Source organism: Chamaea fasciata, unplaced genomic scaffold, assembly GCF_029207755.1.
Source record: "Chamaea fasciata isolate MVZ Bird 193981 ecotype frontalis unplaced genomic scaffold, bChaFas1.0.hap1 SCAF_5, whole genome shotgun sequence".
NCBI lineage: Eukaryota > Metazoa > Chordata > Aves > Passeriformes > Sylviidae > Chamaea > Chamaea fasciata.
In genome coordinates this window covers 6,137,788-6,162,209 of record NW_027094090.1, presented here as the reverse complement: position 1 = coordinate 6,162,209, position 24,422 = coordinate 6,137,788, and the positions used below count along the sequence as shown (strand labels likewise).

The 24,422-nt window shown below is 43.8% G+C and overlaps 1 protein-coding gene across 1 annotated transcript; it reads right to left on the bottom strand.

The window, feature by feature from the left end:
• Positions 1-3,808: 3,808 nt before the first annotated feature.
• DHTKD1 (dehydrogenase E1 and transketolase domain containing 1) lies at positions 3,809-22,752 on the bottom strand. The gene is made up of 17 exons (XM_066182713.1): positions 22,593-22,752; positions 20,693-20,848; positions 20,001-20,212; positions 18,168-18,362; positions 17,602-17,871; positions 14,301-14,472; positions 12,576-12,774; positions 11,425-11,737; positions 10,294-10,378; positions 9,557-9,696; positions 9,034-9,184; positions 8,009-8,115; positions 7,571-7,735; positions 7,123-7,205; positions 5,401-5,570; positions 4,793-4,878; positions 3,809-4,342 (listed from the first exon to the last, which is right to left on the bottom strand). Exons 1-17 carry the CDS (start codon positions 22,750-22,752, stop codon positions 4,241-4,243), a joined length of 2,766 nt encoding a protein of 921 aa, XP_066038810.1. The 3' UTR covers positions 3,809-4,240.
• Between the last annotated feature and the right edge of the window lie 1,670 nt (positions 22,753-24,422).

Sequence of the window (24,422 nt, the reverse complement as noted above, 5' to 3'; positions counted from 1 at the left end):
GCTGAGGCTACCTTCATTCTAGTGGAACTCCCTCTGTTAGCGTTTCTCTCCTTGAGCTCACGTACCCGTGCTGCCAGGACAGAAGTAGGTTTCCCATGCCACGCTCCCATGTCCTCCCCATGGTCCCGCAGATAAAACCACAGGTCAGCTCGAGGGGTGTACCCTCTCTCTCTTGCTGGGGGATGTTGGGCTCTGATTCTGGGGCCTGTGACTCGCACCGGTGCTACATGGGAACTGTTCCTTCTCATCTCCTCTCTCACCTCCTTTATCTCCTCTTTGAGTTCCTTCACCACCGCAGAGACATGAGCCTGCATTGGGCCACTGATCATACTTTCATAATTTCTGAGCTTGTTGGCAACAGAACCCACTGTCTCTCGGTTATCCTCGGCATTAATTGTTGCGATGAATGTGGCGTATTGGGATGGTCCATGAGTTGCCAGATTCCACAACATGTGCCCTGTGCATTTAACCTTGTCGGGGTCATTATCATGCTGTCCGGTCCTCCCAAAAAGTACTTCCAATACTGCCACTTCTCTCAACTGTTGGATTCCTTCCTCAAGGGTCTTCCATCGCATTCTATTGTTGTGCTCTTGCATTCTGTCTCTGTGGACAAATCTCTCTCTCACACTCATTAGAAGTCGTTCCCAAAGGGAAAGGGGCCCTTGCTCTCTTACAAATACCTGATTTATACCTGAGTCCTGGGTCAAGGGTCCCAAATTCCTTGCTTCAGCACTATCCAGTTGCACACCTGTACCCATAAGGTCCCAGACTCGAAGTAGCCAGGCTGTATAAGCCTCACGTCCTCGTCGTGCAATATCTTTTTGCAGATTACGTAGACTTTCATATGTCAGGGACTCAGTGATGATCTCAACCTGTGGCTCTTCTGTGGGCTGTGAGGACCCTCCTTTCTTACCCTTAATATCAGGATCTGACGATTTCACTTTACACTTCCTTGTTTCCACAGGGGCGACTGCTGCTGGCTGTGGCTGCCCTTGTGGTTCAGCTGGAACCTGGACAGTTGTAACATCTGTGGGTTCCACTGCTGCACCATCAGTCTCTGCCTTCTCGGGGCAGGGGGAGGGTTTTTCATGAGCTGGGGAAATGTACTCCCTCAGCATCTGGCCCATCTCATGTATCTCTTTTACCAGAGCCTCAACCCAATCCGGGTGGGTCCTTTCTGAGGCAGGCTGTGGGGCAGAGTCAGGCTCTGGGGTATCATCCCTATTCTGTGGGGTAGGTATCAGGGTGGTTATCCAGGTCAATCTTCCCTTATCTCTGAATGCTAAACAGAATACGCATATTAGCAGCACCAGCCATTGTATGATATCATTAGCATTCAGAGAGGATTTAAACCCTTCAAAAACTGGTGGGGCAGACCCAAAGAGATGGGTAAAGGGTTGGGAAAAAGAAACTTCCCCCGGTGTCATTTCCTCACAGTAGGTACCATTGTTAAAGTAACTCCAAAAACACACAGTTAGTGTACGATAGCCCTGAATCCATGTGCCTGCCTTCCAGAGGAAATTAAAAATCCATGAGTTCTTCACCTTATTAAGCCATAAAATAAACTGGATGACAGTCACAGTAGCCTTAGTTATAGGGCCCATGTTTAGATAAGGGCCTGCAAATGGAAGGAATACAGCCACAACCACATGCCACCCAAACCAGGCTAAGTTAGACCACATGATGCAGCCTAATGAGGTTTTTATATCCAACGCACACAAAAGAAAGTACTAGGTTAGTTAAGAACTGCTATTTCTCTTCCCTTTTCTTTTCTCAGTGCCCTCAAGCCCCACACTTGGGCGCCAAAATCTGTCTTGGTTTAGGAAGACAGGTATCTGCTAGGTAAAATTACAATCAGAGGCTCTTTGGCAAAGATTTGGGAAATAGGAATAGCAGTTCTTTACTAGTATGTAATACAAAGCAAACAAACACAAAAAAAAAAAAAACTCCCCCCCCACCAAACAACTACAGCATTAATGACAAACGACAACAGCACCAAGAACCTTGAGGGCTTTGTTTCACAAAACCCAGGGCAGTTTGGTTTCGGTGTCCCTGCAGGATCCTCAGAGCACCAAGCTGGAACAGTGGAAAAGTCCCGGGCTGGTAGCTGGGATGGCAGGGTGTCCCGGCAGGCAGGGGCAGGATGTCCCGGCAGCGCAGGGAGTGCAGGGTCACGCTGCAGCAAGAGGAGCAGCGCCGAAGAAGGTCGAAGGCGAGGCAGAATAGCGACGGCCCAGCTTCTGCTCGGCGGGCTTTGCGGCGGCTGAGATCCTCGAGGAGCGGCCGACACACGTCTCCCGAACGCCGGAAGCAGAAAAGCACGCAGCTGCCTCAAGCTGTGTCTTTTACCTGCGTTATCTCCCCCTTCCACCTTTTGTCCATCTCCTTGTTTCAGCCAAGCACTCTCAAGTATCCAACACCCGGTCCCCTTGGCAACCCGTGGGGAAAAAATTCCCAAGAGAAAGAAGGAACAAACCCAACCCCCAACATCCTGGGATCTGTTATCCATCACGCAAGAGCAGTGTTCTGCAGGCAGTCTGCATCAGCTGACTGAGGAAAGTTGTGCTCAAGCTCCCCCTTCCTACCCCAGGATCCCTGGGATCCTTCCAGTGGGGCTGGGGGCATTGAGTTGAGCAGCCCTACAGAAATAGCTTTGTCTCCCACCAGGAGGATCAAGCAGGGTTGGAACACTTGCGCATCCTTTATTTGGTTGGATAACCAGATCTGCACAGCCCGTGGGGGAACGGTGTGTAACAAGGTCAGGTTTGAGCCAAGTGAAACTCAACACACAGGGTCTGGTCTTCCCTTGTGTGCACTGTCGCAGTGGAAAAACTAGGGGTTTATGTAATCATCAGTGTGCAGTCAAGGCTGGTAATTGCGCTCTACAACTTCCTTGGCTACAGCTGCAGCCAAAGCAACGTTACTCTTCAGCCTCCTTTTCCTAGTTATCAGCAGAAATTTAAAGCAGAATATGCCTTGATGAGATAAAGCTGTTCAGGATGTGCAGGAGGTTGTGCAGTTTGCTAGAGCAAATTGGGAGAAACATGATTTCATGTTGCTGTGATGGATGCCCTAAAGCAGTGATGTGAAACATCACAGAAAAGAGGTTACAAAGGGAACTCCTGGGTCATATGGAGTTAATGAATGAATGGATATGTGAATTAACTAGGATGATATTCTAAAGCAGGCTTCAGAGATGATTTTGGGAGCTGTCTTCCCCAAGTGAATGCACTTGATCTTGCCTGTGATCTGCTTTCTCTCACCTGCCATGACTTTCCATCTGCAAGTGCTGGATCTGGTTAAACCCCACTTGTTTCTTTTCAGAAATGTCTCTTCCTCTCCATGAGTTTGGATCATTTCAGCACTGCTTGCACAGGTAATTGAAAAGAGCAAGAAGTGCCAACTTCACCCTGAAACCAGGAAAGGAAAAATCCTGGGAGAAATCCTGTGGTGGCAGGGATGCTGCTGTGGGGCAGGCAACACTGGGTCAGCCTGGGATGCCTCTCTTCCATTTGGCTTCATTATTCTCCCACTTAACCTCAATGTCTTGGTCCTTTATCCTTTGTTTCCCAATAAAGACTGATTTCTTTCCTTTCTCCAGATGGCAGCTATGCTGGAACCATCCTTTGGGATTTCTCACCCTCTGGGTGAGAAAAATAGTGGTGCCTGAAGCCTTCAGGAGCCATCCTGTGTGGTCCCCCCAGTGGGAATCCTGCTTTAACAACTTATGCACTGAGAAGAGCACCAACAGCCACAACAGATTGCAATCCTGGCCCTCAAGAAAAGAAAAAAGAGAAAATCCACAACATTCTGCTATAGAAATGGCTCATTCCCAGGCATCGAGAAGCATTTATTTGCTCAAGCAGTCCTAACACTTCTGTAGAAACAGAACCTGTTTCCACACATGCACCATCCCAGGAAACTGTCAAGTGCAAATAAGCAGCAAGATACAAGGTATTCCATAGCAACCTCAGCAATCTGCCCCCTGGACTGGATTTTTAAAGACATCTAGTAGAAAATTCTACAAGAGGACAAGAAGTATCAGGAGTAACAGGCACTTGTCATTGTCAGGTGTTCCCCAACATGAAAAAATTGCTTCATCATTACCAAACTTATTCCACTTTTTTTTTTTTTCCTTTCCATTTTGGTGAACTAGGAGTCTTAAGGATCTGGCTTTTGTTCTTCACAGGACAAGGCACTAAACATGACTGACATCAGGAGCAGTCCATCCATTGAAAACTTAGATAAATGTGTGGGTCAGAACATCTTCCTGCTGCTTGTTGTGGAGGGTTCCAATGCCAACTGCTGGGGCTGGTAGAGGAGGTCTGCTCACAAGACGGAGCTGAAATTTGAGTTGTGGGGAAATGATTAATGAAGGACAGAAACACATCTCGAGGTGCTGATGCCACAGTGATCTCTGCTGTCAGATAACTGGGCAGTCCCAGCTGGAAGCAATGCAGGAAGTTATCCCACATCTCCCAAAGACCATGGCTCCAAGGACATTATAGTGCATGATCTGCCAGAGCAAATGGCACCTTGGCATTCTCCTCCTACTCCCCTACCTGGGATCCTTTCATTATCCTGTCTACTTTGACTGAATACCATGTAAAATAAAGTTCCAGTCCTGCTCTTCACCAATGGTGCTATGAAGAGCAGAAGTGGATGAAATTAGAACACACATTTGGTTTAGGCATCAGGATTAGGTTTTTTGTCGTAAGCACCATAGAATTTTGCATTCAAGGAGAACTTCAAACTTCATTTCAAAGACTAAAACACCCTGGGGACATCTTACCTTAAGCCCCAGCTGCTTTTCAAACCGTGGAGACACAAAGGACCATGGACCCATGTTCTGTGGTTCTTCCTGACTCCAGATGAAGACTAAAGGAAGAATAAGGGTACATAACAAACAGACATATTTAACTTTTCAGCAGAGAAAGAAAAACAGTTTTTTGTTTTTGTAGCACCTCCATTTTTTTTGTTGTGGCACTACCTTTGAAATGAAGGCATGCCAGACTCAATTCCCTTGCAGGTCAGAACTGAATTCAAACCCGAAGTATGTCCCCCATTAAGGTATAACTGTGGGTATATTCTGCTTTTCTACTGCTGTTTTCAAAAGCTACTAAAAGGACGGGACTGCGAAGACCAATACAAAAAATATCTCAAATGGTTTGTTCTGATTTTCAGTGCTCCTTCTTGGAAGCTAACAATAGCAGAGAAAAGAGTTCTTTCAACACAAGTGATAAACATTTCTGAAACATCCCACTCCAGAAACACTTGGATGTATGAGGGGGAGAACAAAGATGAAAAAGCCACTGCAGCTCTTCATCTTAAAAGGCAGGCAACAGATTTAGTTCAGTACCTCAAAGAGACTAGAAACACAAAGGTAGAAGCCTGGCTGACCTTTTGCATGGCTGTATTTGCTCAACTCTTGCTGTAGAGCTTCCAGGGGGAAAGGACAAAGCTCTTCAAGTCTCAGAATAGCTGTGCTGTGCTGCTTCTCTCCCAGTGTTTCTCTTTGCTTCACCAGAGCATAGTAATGCTTTCCAGAACACAGCACCACTTGGGTGACACTAAAAAAAAAAAGAATGTTTCCAAGTTTAGTGTTTTACAGAAACTTGATGCAGAACAGCTTCACACTTCCAACCAAAAAAAAAAAAAAACAGTCAAACTTCAAAGACAACTTCTTAAAGCTAAATTGCTTGCCTAGACCATCTTTTCTCTTCTTTGCCTTCCCTCCCCTCCAACAGTAGGCAAACTAACCTTTGGGCAAGTATGCCAGAGGTCCTGTTTCTTCAGTAATTCTGGGAAAGTTACCTTAGAATGGGATTGATCTCTCTTAGCTATGACTATTAAAAATTGAACACCCAGTCAAAGCTATTCATCTCTGCACTTTCCGTAGAAAATAAACCAGAGAGAGAGAAGTCCCTCCAGAGGACAATTCTCTGCCATGCCAAAGCAGGACTGCCTGCTGGAGAGACACTACACCCTCCTGCAATCACAGAGGTCTTGGCTGCCGAATCTTACTGGAAAATGCAATGAGATAAACTATACCCTTTGTGCCTCACCAGCCATCTAAAAAACCCAAGATGCCAAGGTACTTCCAGCCTTTTGATTGGGAGTCAGGAAGTGAAGAGGAAGGAGGCTCAGATTTGAGGCAAGGAGCAGATAAGGGGAAAAAAATTAAGGCTGAATTGGTCATTGTGAACAGGATTCACTGTAATATCTGAAGGGAGAGAGATGTACACACACTTTATTATTGCCCCACCTCATCAGCTCAGGCGTTCCAGCCCCAGAACAAAAATTCTGGATTCAGTTTTGGGCCACTCATGACAAGAAAGACATCGAGGTGCTGGAGTGTGTCCAGAGACGGGAACTGAGCTGGTCAAGGGTCTGGAGAACAAATTCTGTGAGAACCAGCTGAGGGAGCTGGGGGGCTCAGCTTGGGGAAAAGGAGGCTCGGCAGGTGCCTTTTCACTCTCTACAACTCCCTGACAGGTTGTAACCAGGTGGGAGTTCATCTCTTCTCTCAGGTAACACACAACAGAACCAGAGGAAATAGCTTCAAGTTGCATCAGAGGAAGTTTAGATTGGATGTTTGGAAAAATTTCTACACTGAAAGGATCAAGCACTTGAACAGGCCTCCCTGGGCAGTGGTGGAGTCACCACCCTGGAGGTATTTAAATGTCTAGATGTGACACTTGGGACATGGTTTAGTGGTGGACTTGGTAGTGATGGACCAAGACTGGACTTGATGACCTTAAGGCTCTTTTCCAACCTAAACAAATCTATGATTCTATGATTCATGTCACAGCTGCTCCAGTGACTGTCACCTAATGGACATGGTGCAGAACAGGACCCATCAGGTTGGTAACTACAGTCACAGACTCCCTGTGAGGCCAAGGGGTGACAGCCTAAACACTTCACTGTTTTGCAGACAGATGTGGTAACTACCAACAATTACCTGAAGAAAAGGAGAGGAAGTAAAACTAACCACAGTCACCCACCATAAAACATTTTCCCCTCAAAGTCACTTCTTTCACATCACGTCAAATTTTAGCTGTTGGGTAGGAGAAAGGGACAGGACATTTCTTTTGAGCTTCTCCTCTAAGAAAGCAGAGCTACCTTTTAGGATCTACTGAGGAGTCACCAATGACAGGCTTGAATGTTGTCCCTGGGGCCATTTCTTCAAAACTTGATACAGCAGCCTATATGGGGGAAGAGGTGGAAGTTACCAAATCTTGCCGCTTTTCCCTCAAGCCAGAGTCAGAAAGAATACTGAGACAGGGTTTTGGTAAGTACAAAATACATAGTCCTCCCTCTCCATCATATACCTATTCCCAGTGAAAAGTGGGATGATAAGCTTCCCAAGAACACCATCATGCCAGGAATGAACCCTACTTCTAGGTCACCTCCACCCAGCTTTAATCCTAACCTGTTTGGCCCCAGATAGGCAAAATTCCACTGATTTGACCCCAAAACAGCAATCAGAGAACACAGAGGAAAGAGGGGAAGAGAACACAAGAGAGGATTAAAAAAAAAAAAAAAAGAGGAAGAATATTTTTCAGCTTACTGGGAGCCTGAGTAACACTTTGGGAGAAGCAACAATGAGAGGTTTCCTGAAGTTTCGGACCATCTGCCGCCGGAGTAAATGGAAATACTGTGCTGGGGTGGTGGGATGCACAACTGACATGTTGACCTGGTCACCATCAACTCCCTCTTCTGAGCTGTCACACATCTGTGCAGGGGGAACACATCAATACCTTGTCAAAAGCAAGCAGTGAGACCAATATGCGAGAAAGAATCCAGGCACAGTGACCTGTACAGGAACAGATTAATAAATATTCCAATTCGAGAGAGAAACAACTTCAGAGAAGAAATGGGTTTAGCATTTAAATGGTAAGATTGTTTTTGCCTCCTCTGAACACATTGCAGCACAGCTCCCAGAGGACTGACTGCCAGTGCCACTGCTGTGCTGGGGATGTGTGGCCCTGAGAGGTGTGCTGGGTACCTGCAAAAACCGTTCCATCCGGCAGGACGAATGCTCAGGGCCTGCACCATCATAGCCATGGGGAAGAAGAATTACTATCCCACTCTGCAGAAGCCATTTAGCCTCACCTAGAAACACAGAATGAGAAGGAAGGAAAGGATGAACATAAAGCCACAGAACACATTACTTTGCACAAACTACTCAGGAAAAAGAATAGCCAATTTCCACATTGTCAAATACAAGCCTGAAACATGCTGCTGGCATCTTGCCCTGAGGTCCATTACAGTGAAATAACAGTGATCTGAAGTTTCTGAAATCATCAGGTACCTCTGGGCTCCCAGAAGACTTAAGTCTCCACATGGAGCACATGACACAGTGAAACTTTAAAACTTCATCTTTGCAGGTGTGATCCCAGCATTATCCTGAGAGCCAGTCCCGGCAAAATCAGCAGTGCTCGTTCCCCTGAGCTCTGTCAAACCTCCTGCACTATACAAGAGCTTACAGTCAAATCCAGAAGGTAATTCATCCCAGCTTCAAATACATGTGGGTGGAATAAGAGGGCCTCTGAATTTCTATCTATGACTACAGAGGTTTTGTATCTGAGCACTCAGAAAACACGTTAGAGACAAACTTAGTGAGGTGTTGTGGGGTTTTTTGTCTGTTTCTTTTAAATAATCACTATTTTCCTTCTCTATTGCTTCTGGAATTTTTCAGATGCTTTAAGAAGGAAAGGTACAGCCTATAAAGCTATCAACCATACATACACACACTAAAAGACATATGGAGGAAGAAAGCCCATTAGTATAATTAATTGTCCTTTTTAAATGAGTGTACTCTGCCAAGGAGTCTTTTATTTTAGATGTACTGTCTTCAGAGAAAAGCTGCACGGAAGTCAGGACCTCACAGGCAAGCTCACAGAACTCCTAGAGAAAACAGAATTCTCTGCACAACATGCTGCCTTTTTACTTGAAAGAGGAAGGATTTTCGAAAAATGTGCATAATACAAATGATTAATTCTTAAATGTATTAGTTCCTTGTATACTCACCTCCAGAGATGAAAGTGTCAAATATTATCTGGGCTCCATTGAAGAAGTCTCCAAACTGAGCTTCCCAAATTGGCAGTAACTTAGGGCTCTCAATACTCATTCCATATTCAAAACCAAGCACAGCTTCTTCAGACAAGGGACTGTTACTCACCTAACAAAAGGAAATTGTTGGGAGGGGTGGATGAGGAAGAAGACAACCAAGGGTTAAGAAGTGTTGGAACCAGGCAATCAGTGCTGAGGACACACACTTCTAAAGGCAATTGATAGGCACTGATTTTTTGCTTTTGAATGAAGGCACTGAAGGGGAAAAGAATAATATTTAATCCCTCAAGGAAAAGCAACCCCCCTTGTTAAAGTTGTAATTTGTAACAAAAAATAATAGGGATGCCCTGACAGTTTTTATATCCCTGTATCTGGGGTTTGCCAGAACATACACTATGCCTACATATGTCTTAGCAACTTTAAAAAATGCGTTGTTTTAGCACAATTTGAAGAAGGTGGTCTTGTGGGCCACAGAACTTACCTCTAAGAAACCCTTCTGGTCTGGAGACATGTGATTCAGAGGAATGTAGGTGTCATCTGTCTCTTGGCAAACCAACATCGCGTGTCGTTGGCTAAAGGTTCCTCTGCCAACATCTTGTCCACTTAGTCTGATATTAAACCCTTGCCAAGCAATGAACACAACACCAGATCAGCAAGTCATGTAAAAAGAGAACATGCAGGAAATAATTCTCTCTCTTGTTGTATCTCTTTTTGGATTTCCCCTTATCAGCAACATCAAATCTGAGATGCAATTCTTAACCAGCAACAGCTCCAGCTCTCAAGCTCACAGATGCTTTGACATTATTTTGGGTAAAATGGTTCAATTTGCTGAAGCAAACTGCAAAAAAATGTGCATTCTGTATCATATGTAAATGGAGATTTGAATTCAGGCTAGGGAGGAGGGAGAAGAAATAATAGCATAAAGCATGCAAAGTACTTGGGAGCTACTGATGTCAGCTGCACTGCTCGTGCTCAGCTCTATGCACAAATGTTTTTGGGGAGTGAGAGGCAGCTACAGTTCTTTGAAGATATTTAAGACTCAGTCTACAAATATTAGTGACACATAGGACTCATATTTATCTTCTCTTAGACCATGCAAATTGTCAAATTTATACATCATAGCAATCTTTTTACTTAGAAACACCTAAGATATCTAATGATTTCCTTTATTGACATTAAAGCAAAAATTTTACTGTCTTCTGTTTAGTTGCCTCTTACCTTGGCTCAGCAGAGAACCAAATGCTAACGTTTCAGCTGTTGCCCAGTCCAGCTTTTTCCCTTCCTCCATTTTTTGAACTCTTGACTAGGCAAATAAAGAACAAGAAAAAATTACTATTTCATCTTTTTCCATCTGTAGCTCTTTTGGTGGCACAGACTAATATTAGAAGCTAGGAAAAAACCAACAGACTATGGAGAGAAATGCTATATTCCTGCAGCCAGCTTAGGCTGGATCAGAATACAGAGTCTAATTTCAGCACATCCTGAAGAAGGTTGCCTGAGGACCACAGAACCGTAGGTGATCCATGTGTTCACCCCCCAGTCAACAAACTGTGGACTGATGAATTAATCCTCATCTGAAAATACTGAAAACTTTAGCACAGCACAGAGCGTAGACTTCTGATCTGTCTGGTTAGCAGTGATAAAAGATACCAGGTGTAAGTATTTCAGTCTCCAGAACTCTTCCCTGTTCTGGCCTGCAGAACTGCAGGGTAATGATCAAACTGAGCTGTGGAGTTCTTGCCTCGGGCTGGGAAGACAGAAACATCAGTCTTTTGATATACTCAACTCACAGCCTCTCTCTGGCTGCCAAGCAGACACCTGCACACACTCATCATCCATCAAAGGGAAATATTCACAAAACCCAAACTGATCCAAACCAAACACCAACTTAGGAGTTATCAAACCCTGACTATCAAACTTGGCCACATGTTGTCTAGTGTTTATATATATATCATAAAACACTCATTACTGGCTTTAGAAACTGTGTACACTATTGCCAGGTTCCTGAGTAATTCCTTCACAAAGTACCCATTCTAATTACCAACTATACAAATGTTATTAAGTTATCCTAATAGCTTCTTTCTATTTGTAAGAATTATAAACTGTATTTTCTATAAGCTTTTTTCTTCATTGCAATAAAATATTGTTGAAATAACAAACATGGTCAGATTTGGGGGAAGAAGTCTTCAAAACTGGAGGAAAAATGGCATCATCTCAGCCTTGAAACTGTTTTTCCTAGAGAATACCATGCTATTCTCTAACTGGCAAGCCTGCTGTGTTCATACTTTTTCATGTAACAGGCTGTACCTTTGAGCCATGGGATCAGAAGTATCATGCTGCTGTGCTCACCTGTGCATAGGTCTTCAGGAGATGGCTGTGCATCTGGAGCTCTTCAGGCACCTCCACAGACTTGACTCCAATGAACTGCAGAAGAGGCACAGGCATCCCCGTGTCCCAGGTGGTGATTTGGGCAGAAGGCTCCACGAAGCCTTCCCAGTGAGCCTGCAGGTTGGTGGGAGGTGGGCTGTACGAAGTCACGTTGGCAAGGTGATCATTCAGCTTAGAATAGCACGTGGTCTTTATCTCAGACACCTCAGCCTCGGTCATGAGCCCAGCAGCCATGAGGTGCTCTGCGTACGTGTCCGGGATGCTCTTACGGGATCTGCCAGGGAGGGAATCAAACCACAGAGATTTAAATCTAAAAACAGTGTCACAGGAGAACAAGGAAATACCACCTTACTACAGTCAAGTATCATGGAAAACTCATAAATGGTGTCCTAGTGCATTACACTTATTTGCATGAAGTTCACTTTCCCGGCTTTTTCAGAAAGGTAATAGTTCTCTTAGCGGTGTGTTTTATAGTCCTTTATTAAAAAAGTAAAATAAAAAGTGCTGTAGTTGGCAGTTACAGATTAAAATAAGTCAAAACCCCCTCTGTGCTACATATTTTCTTCAGAGAAATTCACAGTAGAATTTCTGCATTTGAGAGAATCAAGGCAACCATTCCATAAATGCTTCACCTAAAATACCAGAACTCACTAGCAAGTGAATTTTATGTGTTTTCCTTCGAGGATGAGGATGGAATCAGAATACATTTAAATGCTTATAAAGATGAGTCCCCACTGGAAACAGCAGGACCAGGCAGACAGGACAAACATCACACTGGCTTCCTGCCCATTCTCCCACATCGTGCACGCTTCCCCTTGGCACACAGAAGGCAACTTTGCCCTCTGATTACCAGTGGTCATGAATTTGAAATCCAAGAGCTACATCCAAGATTGTTCTCCAAAAAACACCAAGCCACACATTCAAAAGCCAACAGTAACGATTGCTCATTAACATCTTATTATCAGACCCACACTGTAGTCAAGGGCTGCTGACAGTGTAGCTGCACCTTACATAAAGACCTGTGGATATGTCAAAGGATCTCACACAGAAACTTCTGTTGCCGCAGCAAGACTTCAGGTGGTGCAGACATATTTTGGGGGTGCACTCCTTACCTGATGATTTTGTACATGCTGGGGTTGGTGAAGAAGGGCTCATCAAGCTCATTGTGGCCCCACTGCCTGTAGCACAGCAAGTCCACGATGACATCCCTGCGGAACTGGCGCTGGTACTCCACAGCCAGTCGAGTGGCACGGACAACTTCCTCAGGATCATCGCCGTTCACGTGGATAACTGCACATCCAATGATTTTACCTGCCCAGGCATTCAAAACACAACAGCAATCACACCCAACCCTTTCTAAAGACATACACCTGCTCTGCTGAAACTACAGACAATCCATGTGAAATAAGTATAATAAAAACAAATCAAAAAATTATGTTCTTTGTGATGAGAGCTGGGGTAAGGAGAGGAATCTTGCCTGAAACAACTTGCAATTAGCCCAACCCTTAGTATTTGTCAGTGTGAGCACTACTTCTTTACAAGCACTTTGTACCCAGAGGACTTTTTATACACAGTTCCTGCATCGTATTAATCTGGTAGTGTACAGGAACTGGGAGAGAACTACTTGATTGCTTCTCTTTCAAAAAGAAATTGAGTGTTATTTCCTTTTTATCCTAAGCTATCACTCCTATGAATTCATACAGGCCAAAAGCAACTTTCTCCCGTATTAGAAAGGAGTATCATTCTGTCCCCTGCTCCTCCAGGCAGAAAAATCTCTTCATTACAGAGAACACTGTAAAATTTCAATATCTTAACACCCATTCCTGTATGACAATTTGGCTGCAAGCAACAGTGCTCCCTTTGTACTTTATCTGTCCAAATTCTGGGAAACTAAGATACTTCAGCCATTCCTGGCTTGTGTCAAGTTTCCCTCCCTAGCAAAATTCTAAAGCTCAGCTACGTAACAGCCCCTCCTACCGACAGGTAAGAAGAAAGGAGAACTTAAGGATGCAGGCAAAAAAACAAACCCAAACAAAAACAATCCATAACACAAAACTAGCCCAGGGAAAACAGTAATAACATTTTCTATCTACCTTAGCAGATTTAATGAATCTACTTGATTGGTTTGATGAAAGCATAAGACAAATGCTTGATGTTAGGTCAAAAGCATACAAAAGTATATTTTCACTTATAGGAGACATATCCAAAATAACTAACTGCTATGTCTCTGACCTTACTGATAATATATCTGTTTATCACTAAGAAAGATCAGTCCAAAACTAAGCTTCTAGTTCAGGCATAGAAAGGTCTTGAGCTTCAGCCTTAAACTGAAAGCTCAACAGGCTCATGTGAAAACAAACAAACAGCAAAAATGGAGGAGTATCTGACTAAAAATCTTGCTCAGAAAACACACTGGGATGATTTTCATGAAATTTAACAAGATATATTTAAAATAAAAATGTTATATACTTTATTGCAATACCTTTTTAAAACTGTCAATAATATGACAGAAACTGAGTCATAAAGACTTCACAGAAATCTTGCAATTATTTTATCACATCCTGTTAAAATATGACAAGATTTTCCCTTGATGTTTAGTCTTTGCCATAAACCAGATAGGGGAGGGCATATTTTTAGCATCTGAATTGTTGCTAGTAGGAGGGAATAATAATAATAATAATTTAAATTCCAACTCTACCATGAAACTGGAGTTATAATAATGTCTCCCTAGAGCTGACAGGCAGTTGCTATAAAAAGTCCATTGCACAGCTTACACTGGAGTTAAAAATCCTTTCTGACACAACAGGCAATTTTCCTTGTGATTCAATCCTACCTACCAATGTCACTGCAGTACAGAGATGACCTTCCTCGCTCTGGAGGAGTGGTATAGCCCAGCTGGTTATTAACAATCAAATGGATGCTCCCTCCAACTCTGAAATGTGGTAGATTAGAGAGGGTCAGTGTTTCAGGAACAATCCCTTGCCCAGAGAAAGCAGCATCGCCGTGGACCTACATCAGGGAAGAAGATGGAAAAGCCTCTCATTAGGAAACATTGGAGGAACAGCAAAATCAAAACCATAACTCATTAAGTAAGACCTTCTAAATTGGGTACATGGAGCAGATAGAGCTCCAGCCGGACCCACTTCTCAATCCCTCTCAGAATACTGTTTCCATGACTTGAGAGTTTATGTAGCCTTACCACTAACACAAGGTCTTATCAGCCAATGTATGTACATGAAGGCCTGATGTAATCCCTACCTAGAACTGACCTATAATCTCTTAAAACTGATCCATCAGCATCCAGGTGACTGCAAGTTTCCTGGCTATGGCAAAGCTGCAGCAGTCAGAGGCAAGCCACTGACCCCTGAACAAAGGGGGCCACTCAGCACAGCATTCACTACACCTCTGCTGAAGCTGAATGCAGGTGAACTGGGACTTGTGCCCATTTCCACCTTATCAAACAGATAAGAACAAAAAAACAAGTGGAAAATGAACTGAATGGAAGTACTCAAAAACAAAGAAAAACTTTCAGAAGGAAATAAAACCTAAATTCTTAGTTACATTTCAGAATAGCAATAGCAAATAAATGTTGCCAGTAAAAAAAAAATAGATGGGAAGGGGAAGAGAGAACACTGTGATATCCAACCCAGGTTTTCAAGAAAGGCTAGAGGTACTGGAGTGAATATCATCTAACATTTCAATGTTTTGAAATTGGAGACAGTTCTCCATTGATGAATATGACCACAGCATCCTCAGAATCCAGACTTGATCATTTGCAGATCAAAGTCACTACAGAGATTGCTGTAGTTCCTTATTGAAACCAGATGACAGCTCTACTTTCTAGCTATGGAATAGTGGTCTCAAGCCTTAAGAGACTTCTGCAAGTATACCAAGATAACAGAGGTGCAGTCAACTAGTGAAACAACAGCACTGGGTTTTATACCATTCTAATACAGATCTTTAAGAGGCACCACAGCAAAACAAAGTTAACTACTGCAAGAGAGACAAGCCAGCATGCCCACTCTATCCCTCACCATGCTACACTTGTTCCTGAAGTGCTGGGTTTTCACTTTTCCCTCCTGGTTTCTTTTGCTGCCTAAGAAGGCTACATATCTCGGTGATAGCATTTGAGTGAAGACCCTAAAACATCTGAGAAAACTTTACGGCCGTTAGCACAGCCCAAAGCATGAAAGCCTAAAGACAGTGTGACTATCCAACTACACAAGACTGTTCATATGCATCTCAAACCCCAGAGGACTCAAGTCCTGTGGTGCAGGAAGGATTTTACTCATTCTACCAAAAAGACAGAGACAGTTTTTGCTAGGGCACCTTTTTCTCTGGGATGCATTAACAAAAAGCTAAAAGCAAGGTCATCATCAAGTTTAATTCACCAATGACCCTAAGAGTGGAATTTATTTCTGGGAGATCTTACTCTCAGATTTCATTTCAAATCATAAATATCAGTAGTTGCCTGATGTCCAGGAAGTGGAGTCAAGGTATGTGAGAAGGTGAAAAATAAACCACTCTCCAGCAGAGATGGACAATTAAATACTGCAGAGATGTCCATGGTAGTTAACCAAGAAGAGTTTTATAAACCTTATAAATTCTGAGTACACTGAAATTCCAGAAAAGAAGACCTTCAGACCCTGGACAATGAAGCTCACCACTGACAACGGCACTTTAACTGATCTTTACTCATTCTCCCTTCAAGCTCTGGTACTGAGGCTTGTGGAAGAAGAGAAAAAATAACTAAAATAAACCTCAGTTCGGAGTTCAGTGTGTCTACACTTACATTTCTCAAGAGAAAGCACTGTAAAAATAGAAAGTTCAAAGACAAACTCCCAAAACCAAGATTCTGAAACACAAAGTGCCTGCTTTCATTTCTTTCTTCTCAATTAGCTGAATGAGAGCAGTTAACCATTACAACTAAAAATTTGCCTGTTTTCAGTCTCACTTGTGTACCTCTTAAAGACACAATCACAAATAAGGACAGCCAGGTTACATGACTCATTTTCTTCCGTTTAGGAATACTTTGAATCAGTTTACTAACATAGAGGTGTTTAGCACAGAATCAAGTGTTTCTCTTCTCTGCTATGCAATCCTCCCCGCCACTTACCCCCACAAACCCTAAGAAGTGAAAATTTTCTTGGATGGGAAGAGTCCGTTTAACTTGAAGAATCTTTATTTAAAGAGTTGTAGTACTTTCATTACTGTATGGTGAAGATTTACCATCATGAGAAAGAAACAATAGTATCTTCTCAAGCTAAGACATAACTGCACTGAAAAGTGGAGACACACTGGGCAGCAAAAGTTGGCTGCACTTGCAAGCTCTGAAGACTTTTCTTTTAAAAAACTAAGAACCCCAACTTGCCCAGTTGTTGAAGCTTTTTGTATTCTCATGTCTGCTTTTTCACAATATCCACACCCTTCCAGAAGAAAGCAAAACATTTTTTAACTGAAATACATTTTCCCTCCTACATGTAATTTCCTATATGTTTGTTATACTTTACAGAACACTTCTGCCCAACTTGTTTTTACCCCTGGCTTTAAAATGTTAGGAGTTCAACTCACTTGTTTTTCCAAGTTAAAGTCAATGCAAGAGAAGAAAATTTATCAAGGAACTATTAAGGATTGCTTCTAGAGCTATACAAGTCAGTTCAAGAAGTAAAAACTAATTCCAGCAGAGTCTTCAGCAGTATCATGACAAAATGACAAAATTCTAAATCCTCCTGAACATTTTGCAGCTTTGTTGACAGCTCTTCTCCAAACCCATTAATTTGAAAGAAGGCTTCCAGTGGCAGTTTAAATGCAAAAGTGAGGAAAGGCACACATGGCCCTCAATGCAGAATATAATTAAAATAAAGGGAAGTATCAGAATCAGCTATTCAGAAATCTTAGAAGTGCAATTATTTAAATGCCAGCATCATCACAAATGCCATGTGGAAATCTTCCCTGACTTCCCCTTTCCCCATAAAGAAGGTCATAGTTCTTGGCATCATACATTAACTCAAACTTTTGTTTGGTATTTCTATGTACACTCCTGTTCACACTCTAGTCCAGCGAGCCTTACAAATATAAATTATATGTGAAAAAATATAGATTTATATTATAAATTATATAAATATACGAGCAAAATACCTGCAGGCAAATAACTTTGTCCCCAGGCTGTGCAGAACTCTCTGGGGAGTAATCACCATCAAGCAGAGTCTGTTGCCTGGCTCGTGTCTTGCCCACAGCCACTGGGTTGACGGCTTCCAAGTGTGAGGGGTTGGGGAGCAAGGTGACATGCACAGGTCTGTGGGAGCCAAAGTCCAGATCTACAGAAGATGTCAGGTGGGAGAGAACGTCCCCAATGGCTGCTGAATTCTCTGGAAACTCACTCAAACCACGCATCTTGCGGAACATGAGCTGCGTGGAGACAGATTCTGTTAAAGCCCTTTTCTGATTCACTGACATGTTGAAAGAAAAACACTCTCCCACACCTGAAATTGCAAGGATGCTTCTATGTAACAGCACATAAAACCCTTCATTAGAGTTCTTTTAACAGTCTCCTGCAGACAGTTCACTGAAGTGTTGATAGGAAAGGAGAACACTCACACAGGCAACACTTTATTGCTCCAGCATTTCCAACATGGCAAACTTTTAGGGGTTTATTTTACTGCAAATAAACCAGGCAACTGCCCATGAGATGACAAATCTCTTACCTCAGGAGGAAGCTGAAGCAAGCCAGAGAGCAGATTAAGCCTTCCCCGATGAGGCATTCCAATGATGATATCCGTGACCCCGCTGTACGCACACATCTTGAACAGCTCATGGAAGAAGCCCATCATGCTCTCTGCTCCCTCGCCACCATATCGCTTCACTGTGGCAAACTTGGTGGCCAAGAAGTGATCAAACTCCTGTTAAAAACAGGACAGCTTCAGGATTAGGTTATTTTAAGAAGCAGCCTTCTGTTTATAAAATTGAAATATAAGTTATGTTTATACCCTTGAGGCATACAAATCTAAACATACCCCTGGAAAGTCTCAGCCTAATCTCCACCCACACAGTCTGAGACCAAAATCTATGAGGACTATAAAAAATCAGCTCTTATCTCCTCCTAAGCAGAAAACTGTTGCATTGAGGACCAAACTTTCTGTCTCACATGGAATGTGCTTCAAGAACTGTAACACCAGACTAATTTACAAATTCCTTGGTAGTTTACCTGTTTTAGGTGGAAATTTAAGGATGGTGTTCTTTTACAGTACAAGCCATAATGATCTTGAGATACAAAGTGCTAGCAAAGCAGAGTTTCATTTTGATTTACATTAGGCACAGTCCTTATTACATAAGTAGAATGCTTGAGAGAAGAAACATAAATGAAACTGTATTTACTTCATTTTCTTCTCATTTCACTCCATTCACTTCCTCCTAGAAAGCTCTAGTAAGTAATCAAGTTTTGGAAGCACTGGAAATTTCTTTCGTTTTTGCAACTGAAGACAGGAACTAAATGAAGTCTGTAACTGAGAAGGGAAGACTAAGCCACACCCAAAGATCTGACCTAACTGCTGGTTGAGCAATATTCAGTTCTAAGGAATAATGTACACAAAACTTATCACATATAAAAGCAGTTTTTTTCTGTCAGGGTTAAATTCTATACACTTAGTATAGTTCTGGTCACACTGAAATTAAAGTAGAGCACATCAGGGTCTCAATATCAACTTCCTTTGTCACCATCAAATTCCTCTAACTGCCAAAGAGGAGACAAAAAATAAAAAGTGGGCCATATACTTCCTTTTAGCCATTGGTAAATATTACATTTAACACTCCTTCCACTTGGAAAACTGGAAACAGGGACACTTTCACAGATCCTGCTCTTCTACCTTTCCAACCTTCACAGATTCTGCTCTTCTACCTTTCAATCCTTCTGGATAACATGGGAAGAAAAGGGGAAAAGAATTAAAACTTTTCACAATACAAAAATATTGGAATAAATTTTCTCTATACATTTCAAAAGTGCATAAGTATTTTACTTCCTTATAGAAGGCATTTGAACAAAGGTTCCTTGCTGAAAAGCACCATATCTGCCAGTGCTATATGGTAACATCTCAGTCCAACTCTGGTTTGTTCTTCCAAAACCCTGAGGGACAGCATACTTTAAGGACAGTCAAACAGATCAGCATGAGGGTGAGAGGAAAACACAGAACAGCTAAGCTAGAGCACAAGATCTCACAGAGCTCTGCTCAACACTGTGCTCCCATCAGTTACATTTAATATGAGCTGTCAGATCACTAATCTAAGAGTACCTCACTTTTGAAGACTGATTATTCATGGGTTTACAGCATCATTATTTCAGTAATGGCTCCTAAGTAAATTCAGCAACAAACTCCAATGAGATTTCCTGCATTGCACTGCTTCAGGAAAATCTTGCTCCTGCACACTGTCAAAGCTTTTCAGGACAGTGATTGTTCTTTTTCTGCATGAATCATGTCCAGAATAGTAAAGGATCCATGACAGACTCCATGGCTATTACAATCCAGTAACAGGGAACAAAGTACCTGGGACTCCAGCATCAGTTTGCACAAGTGCTTTTTCTCTTCAGGTGTAAATGCTTCTTGCTTTAGCTCTTCAAACCTTTTAGCAAACCATTCTCTCTCCTCCAAAGTTGGAAGCTGGCTTGTTTCTATGGAAATATGCCCGCAGTATATATGGTCAAGATAAGCCATCACATCCTCTACAGAAGCTTCCTCTTTTCCCATGTTTATGAGTCCTGGTGGGAAACAAATGTTATTAGTCACTTTGGGGGAGGAGAGGGAAGCACTAAGGCCTGTTCTGGAGAAGACAAAGCAGTGAGAGAGACCCCCCCTTCCTTTGTTTAAGGCCACAGCAAGGCTCTAAGAGAGCCAAGAAAAGACAATTCTTGACTTCTGCCCCTGTACTTTCAAACCCTCACTACGGTGTTAAGTATTATGGTAAATCATAGAATGTTACAGTAACACAAGAAATTAATGTTTAACCACAGTAAGAACAAGTACAAATTTTCATAGCTTCTGAAGATGCTAAAAGGCAGCCTCTCACTGCACTGTGATTTCTGCAACAGACATATGCATGGTGAAGTCGACAATTTTCTGTCTGACAGTTTTTATCACTGATTGAGCCACCACTCAGTATCTGACTCTTACACAGAGGCCACAGCCTTTCAATAAATCACCCATGAACAGAATTTACTGTGATAAGGCTGTGGACTCACCTGTAGTAACGAGAGGACCCTGAAGAACTTCAGCCAGCTGTTGGATTTCAGGTACCATGTTCATAACAGCTCGGCCGGCAAACAGAGGATTTATTTTGGCTGCTTTGTGGCCATGTTCAGCATAGGCAGTTATTAAACGAGCAAGACCATGGTCAACTAAAACAAAAAAGAAAGCAGAACAGTATCACATACATGCTTAGATTAAATCCATTTACAGTATCAACACAGTAATTTTCTGTCTGCTGGCAACCATCAAGGTTCTGGCTGAAAAGGGAGCTTTTCTATGCAGTTGTTTCTACCTTTTTACGCCACAACAGCTCCCATCAGCAAACCGCTAAATCTGCTCCACCCACCCAATTTTCAAGCAACTACACTCTAGATTTCCCCCACAGTTCCCTTCATAGGTTAGGCTCCTGTAAATATATGCAAAGCTACTTCATTTTGCTTTGAATCTCTTTACAACAGTGGCAAACCAAAACCACTACAAACAGGTACATCCAAGTCAAGATCAGCACATTACCAGTGTATAATCTTATTTCCTAAACCAACTCAATCCTACCACTTCCTTGTTCCTTGGTGGAATGACAGGAGGATTGGGTCTTACAAATAATTCAGGTCCCATGACTTCAAAAACACCCAAAGTCTGTCTGCAGGTGCCAAAAGCATGTGCTGAGCCAAATGTGGTAAAAATTATCCACGAGCAGAATTTGACCAGCTGAGAGGTCACACACATGTTACTGTCACTGAGCACAGCCACAGACCAGGCTCATAAACTGCAAACAATAAGATATACTGCAAGCACAACCTGCTACAAATTAATGGCATGAACCAGCTCATAAAGCATTCCTAATGTAGAGGGGTTTTTCATCCTGGTAAAAATGCAGCACTGGCAGTAGTCAGGTCTGAAGGCTTTTGTGTTCCAAAACAATGCAATTCTCAGACCATATCACAAGGTTATTTCTCTGACACTTGTATTTCTATTGCCAACACTGCTCCAGCCATTACAATCACACAGCCCATTCAAAAGAGGGCGTTTACTCTACTGGGTTCTACAACAGAGGGACATAACTCAGACAAAAGGCTAACACTGCCCACAATGCTCTCAGCAAGGAGGCCTTTAAAATCAATTTTTAAAATGTTACATAAAAATATGTTAATCATTAACAAGGAGGCTACTTTGTGACTGGCCTCGGTGTCCAGGAGCTACAAGCTGGTTTCGCTCCGGCTTCTGGGCAAAGTGTTTCATTCCTACCAGAGTCGCCAGAGTAAAGTTAATGCAAGGACCACACTCCTACCTAGAAGTTTTCTGCTTGGAATCACATTTCAACCCTGCAAAACGGAGCTAAAAGCAACACAGGATTGCTACAGGAGAGTTACCTGTACTTAATCATGGAATCCTAGAATGTTAAGGGATTTAAAGGGACCTTATAGAGCATCCCGTCCCAACCTCCCTACCGTGGGCAGGGACACCTCCCACTAAACCAAAGCTGCTCAAAGTTTACTCCCATCTGGCTTTGAACACCGTCAGGGTGGGGGCATCCACAACCTCCCTGGACAACCTGTTCACTGCCTCACCACTCTCAGTTCGGCTCTCAGTTCAAGCACCATGATACAAAAGGAAAATCGCCTGGCAGAGATACCCGCATGAGCAGCAGAACTCTCCGAGAGCCCATCACTGAGGAAAATTCAGCAGTCGGTGCCCTCACAACCGCTTCAGCCCTTGGAGCGGAGCCAGGCACCCCAAGTTTGCAGAAACTACAGCCAAGAGCTCTCGGAGCGGGTCTGCTCCGCGCTCTGTCCCGCCGGGAACAACACCCGCAACACCTCAGAGCGCCCGCTCCGTGCCCGGGCCCCGCTCCGGGGCAGCCCCCGCCGCGCCCCCTGTGCCGGGGTGTCCGACCTGCTCCGCCGGCGCCGCGCTGCTCCTCCGCCCGCCCGCCCGCCGCCTTCCGCGGTTTGTAGCCGTAGACGCCGCGCTCGGTGCGGTACCAGCGCCTGGGGCCGTCCCGGCACAGAGCGCAGCGCACGGTCCGCGCCCCCGCCAGGGCCGCCATGGCCATGGCCGCGCTGCCCCCACCGCCGCCACCGCCCCCGGACCCGCCCCAGCCCCGGGGGCGGCGCCCGCAGCGGGGGCCCTCCGGGGCTCCTGCAGTGCCCAACGGGGCCGGACGGCGGACGGTGTTCTGGGCTCCAGCGGGGCAAACTGGAGTGCTGTGCTGAGTTCCGGGCGCCTCGGTTCAAGGGAGACAAGGAGCCACTGCAGAGGGTCCAACGGAGCCACAGAGATGAGGAGGTCTCTGGAGCATCTCTCCCGTGAGGAGAGACTGCGGGAGTTGTGCCTGTGCAGTCTGGAGGAGACTGGGAGGAGATTTCATGAATGCATACTAATATCTCAAAGGTGGGTGCCAAGAAGCTGGTGCCAGACTCTTTTCAGTAGTGCCCAGTGACAAGACCAGGAGCAATGACCAAGAAGTTCCACCTCAACACGAGGAAAAACTTTTTGTTGAGAGTGGCAGAGCACTGTGACAGGCTTCTCAGGGGTGTTGTGGAGTCTCCCTCTCTGGAGACATTCACAAGCCACGTGGATATGTTCCTGTGTCACCTGCTCCAGGTGACCCTGTCTTGGCAGCGGGGTTGGACTGGATCATCTCCAGATGTCCCTTCCAGCTCTGCTCTGGTGAGACCCCACCTGCAGTGCTCCATCCAGCTCTGGGGTCCTCAGCATAGGTGGGACATGGACCTGTTAGAGTGAATCCAGAGGAGGCCACCAAGATGATTAGAGAGATGGAGCACCATTCCTATGAGGAAAGGCTGAGAGAATTGGGATTGTTCAGCCTGCAGAAGATAAGGCTTCCAGGTGACTTAACTCTAGCCTTCTGTTTCCTGAAGAGAGTGTGCAAGAAAAGATGGAGATGGATTTTTTACAAGAGCATGTAGTGACACAAGGAAGCATGGTTTCAAAGCAAGAGTGTAGGTTTAGATTAGGTATTAGGAGGATGTTCTTTGCTGTGAGCATGGTAAAGGTACCACAACTAGTTGTGCAGGGAGGCTGTGGATGCCCCACCTGTGGATGTGTCCAAGGACAGGTTGGATGGAGCTCTGATCAGCCTGGAATAATGGAAGGTGTCCCTACCCATGCCAGGGGCTTGCACCAGATGATCTTTAAATGTCCCTTCCAATCTCAAGTTTTCTGTGGTTCTGTAAACTTTGTGTGAATGCAGGCCTGGGGTATTGGCAAGTTTCGTAGGCTTGGTTGTGCTCCTGTTGCCTTCACAATGAGGAAATCAGAGTATTTTTGGTTCAAATCAAACAATGGTATTTGCCTTTGGAACAGGTGGAACTGGGTTTTGGAACTGAATCTATTCCAACACCCCAGTTGGTCTGGGATTTTATGATATTCACAGTTCTTGCAGAGGGGCCACTTGTGTTCCTTGAGGCCTGTATGGTTGGGTTTATGCATATTTATAAAACCCAATTTGGGAGAAAAATATTTTTAAAAATGACCTTTAATGCTGCAAGGAGGGCAAAAGGATACAGCGACAGAAGGACATGGCCCATTCAGTAATGTGTAATAGAAATGTGGCTGTGAATATTCATATTTTTTTCAATTGGAATGAAGGAACCTTGAAAATCATGCTGCAAGATGTGATTTTTTTGAAGCTGACAGTGGAGAGGGAGAAAACGCTGATATAGTTAAATATTTCCATCCTGTGCTTGAGGAAAAAGACAA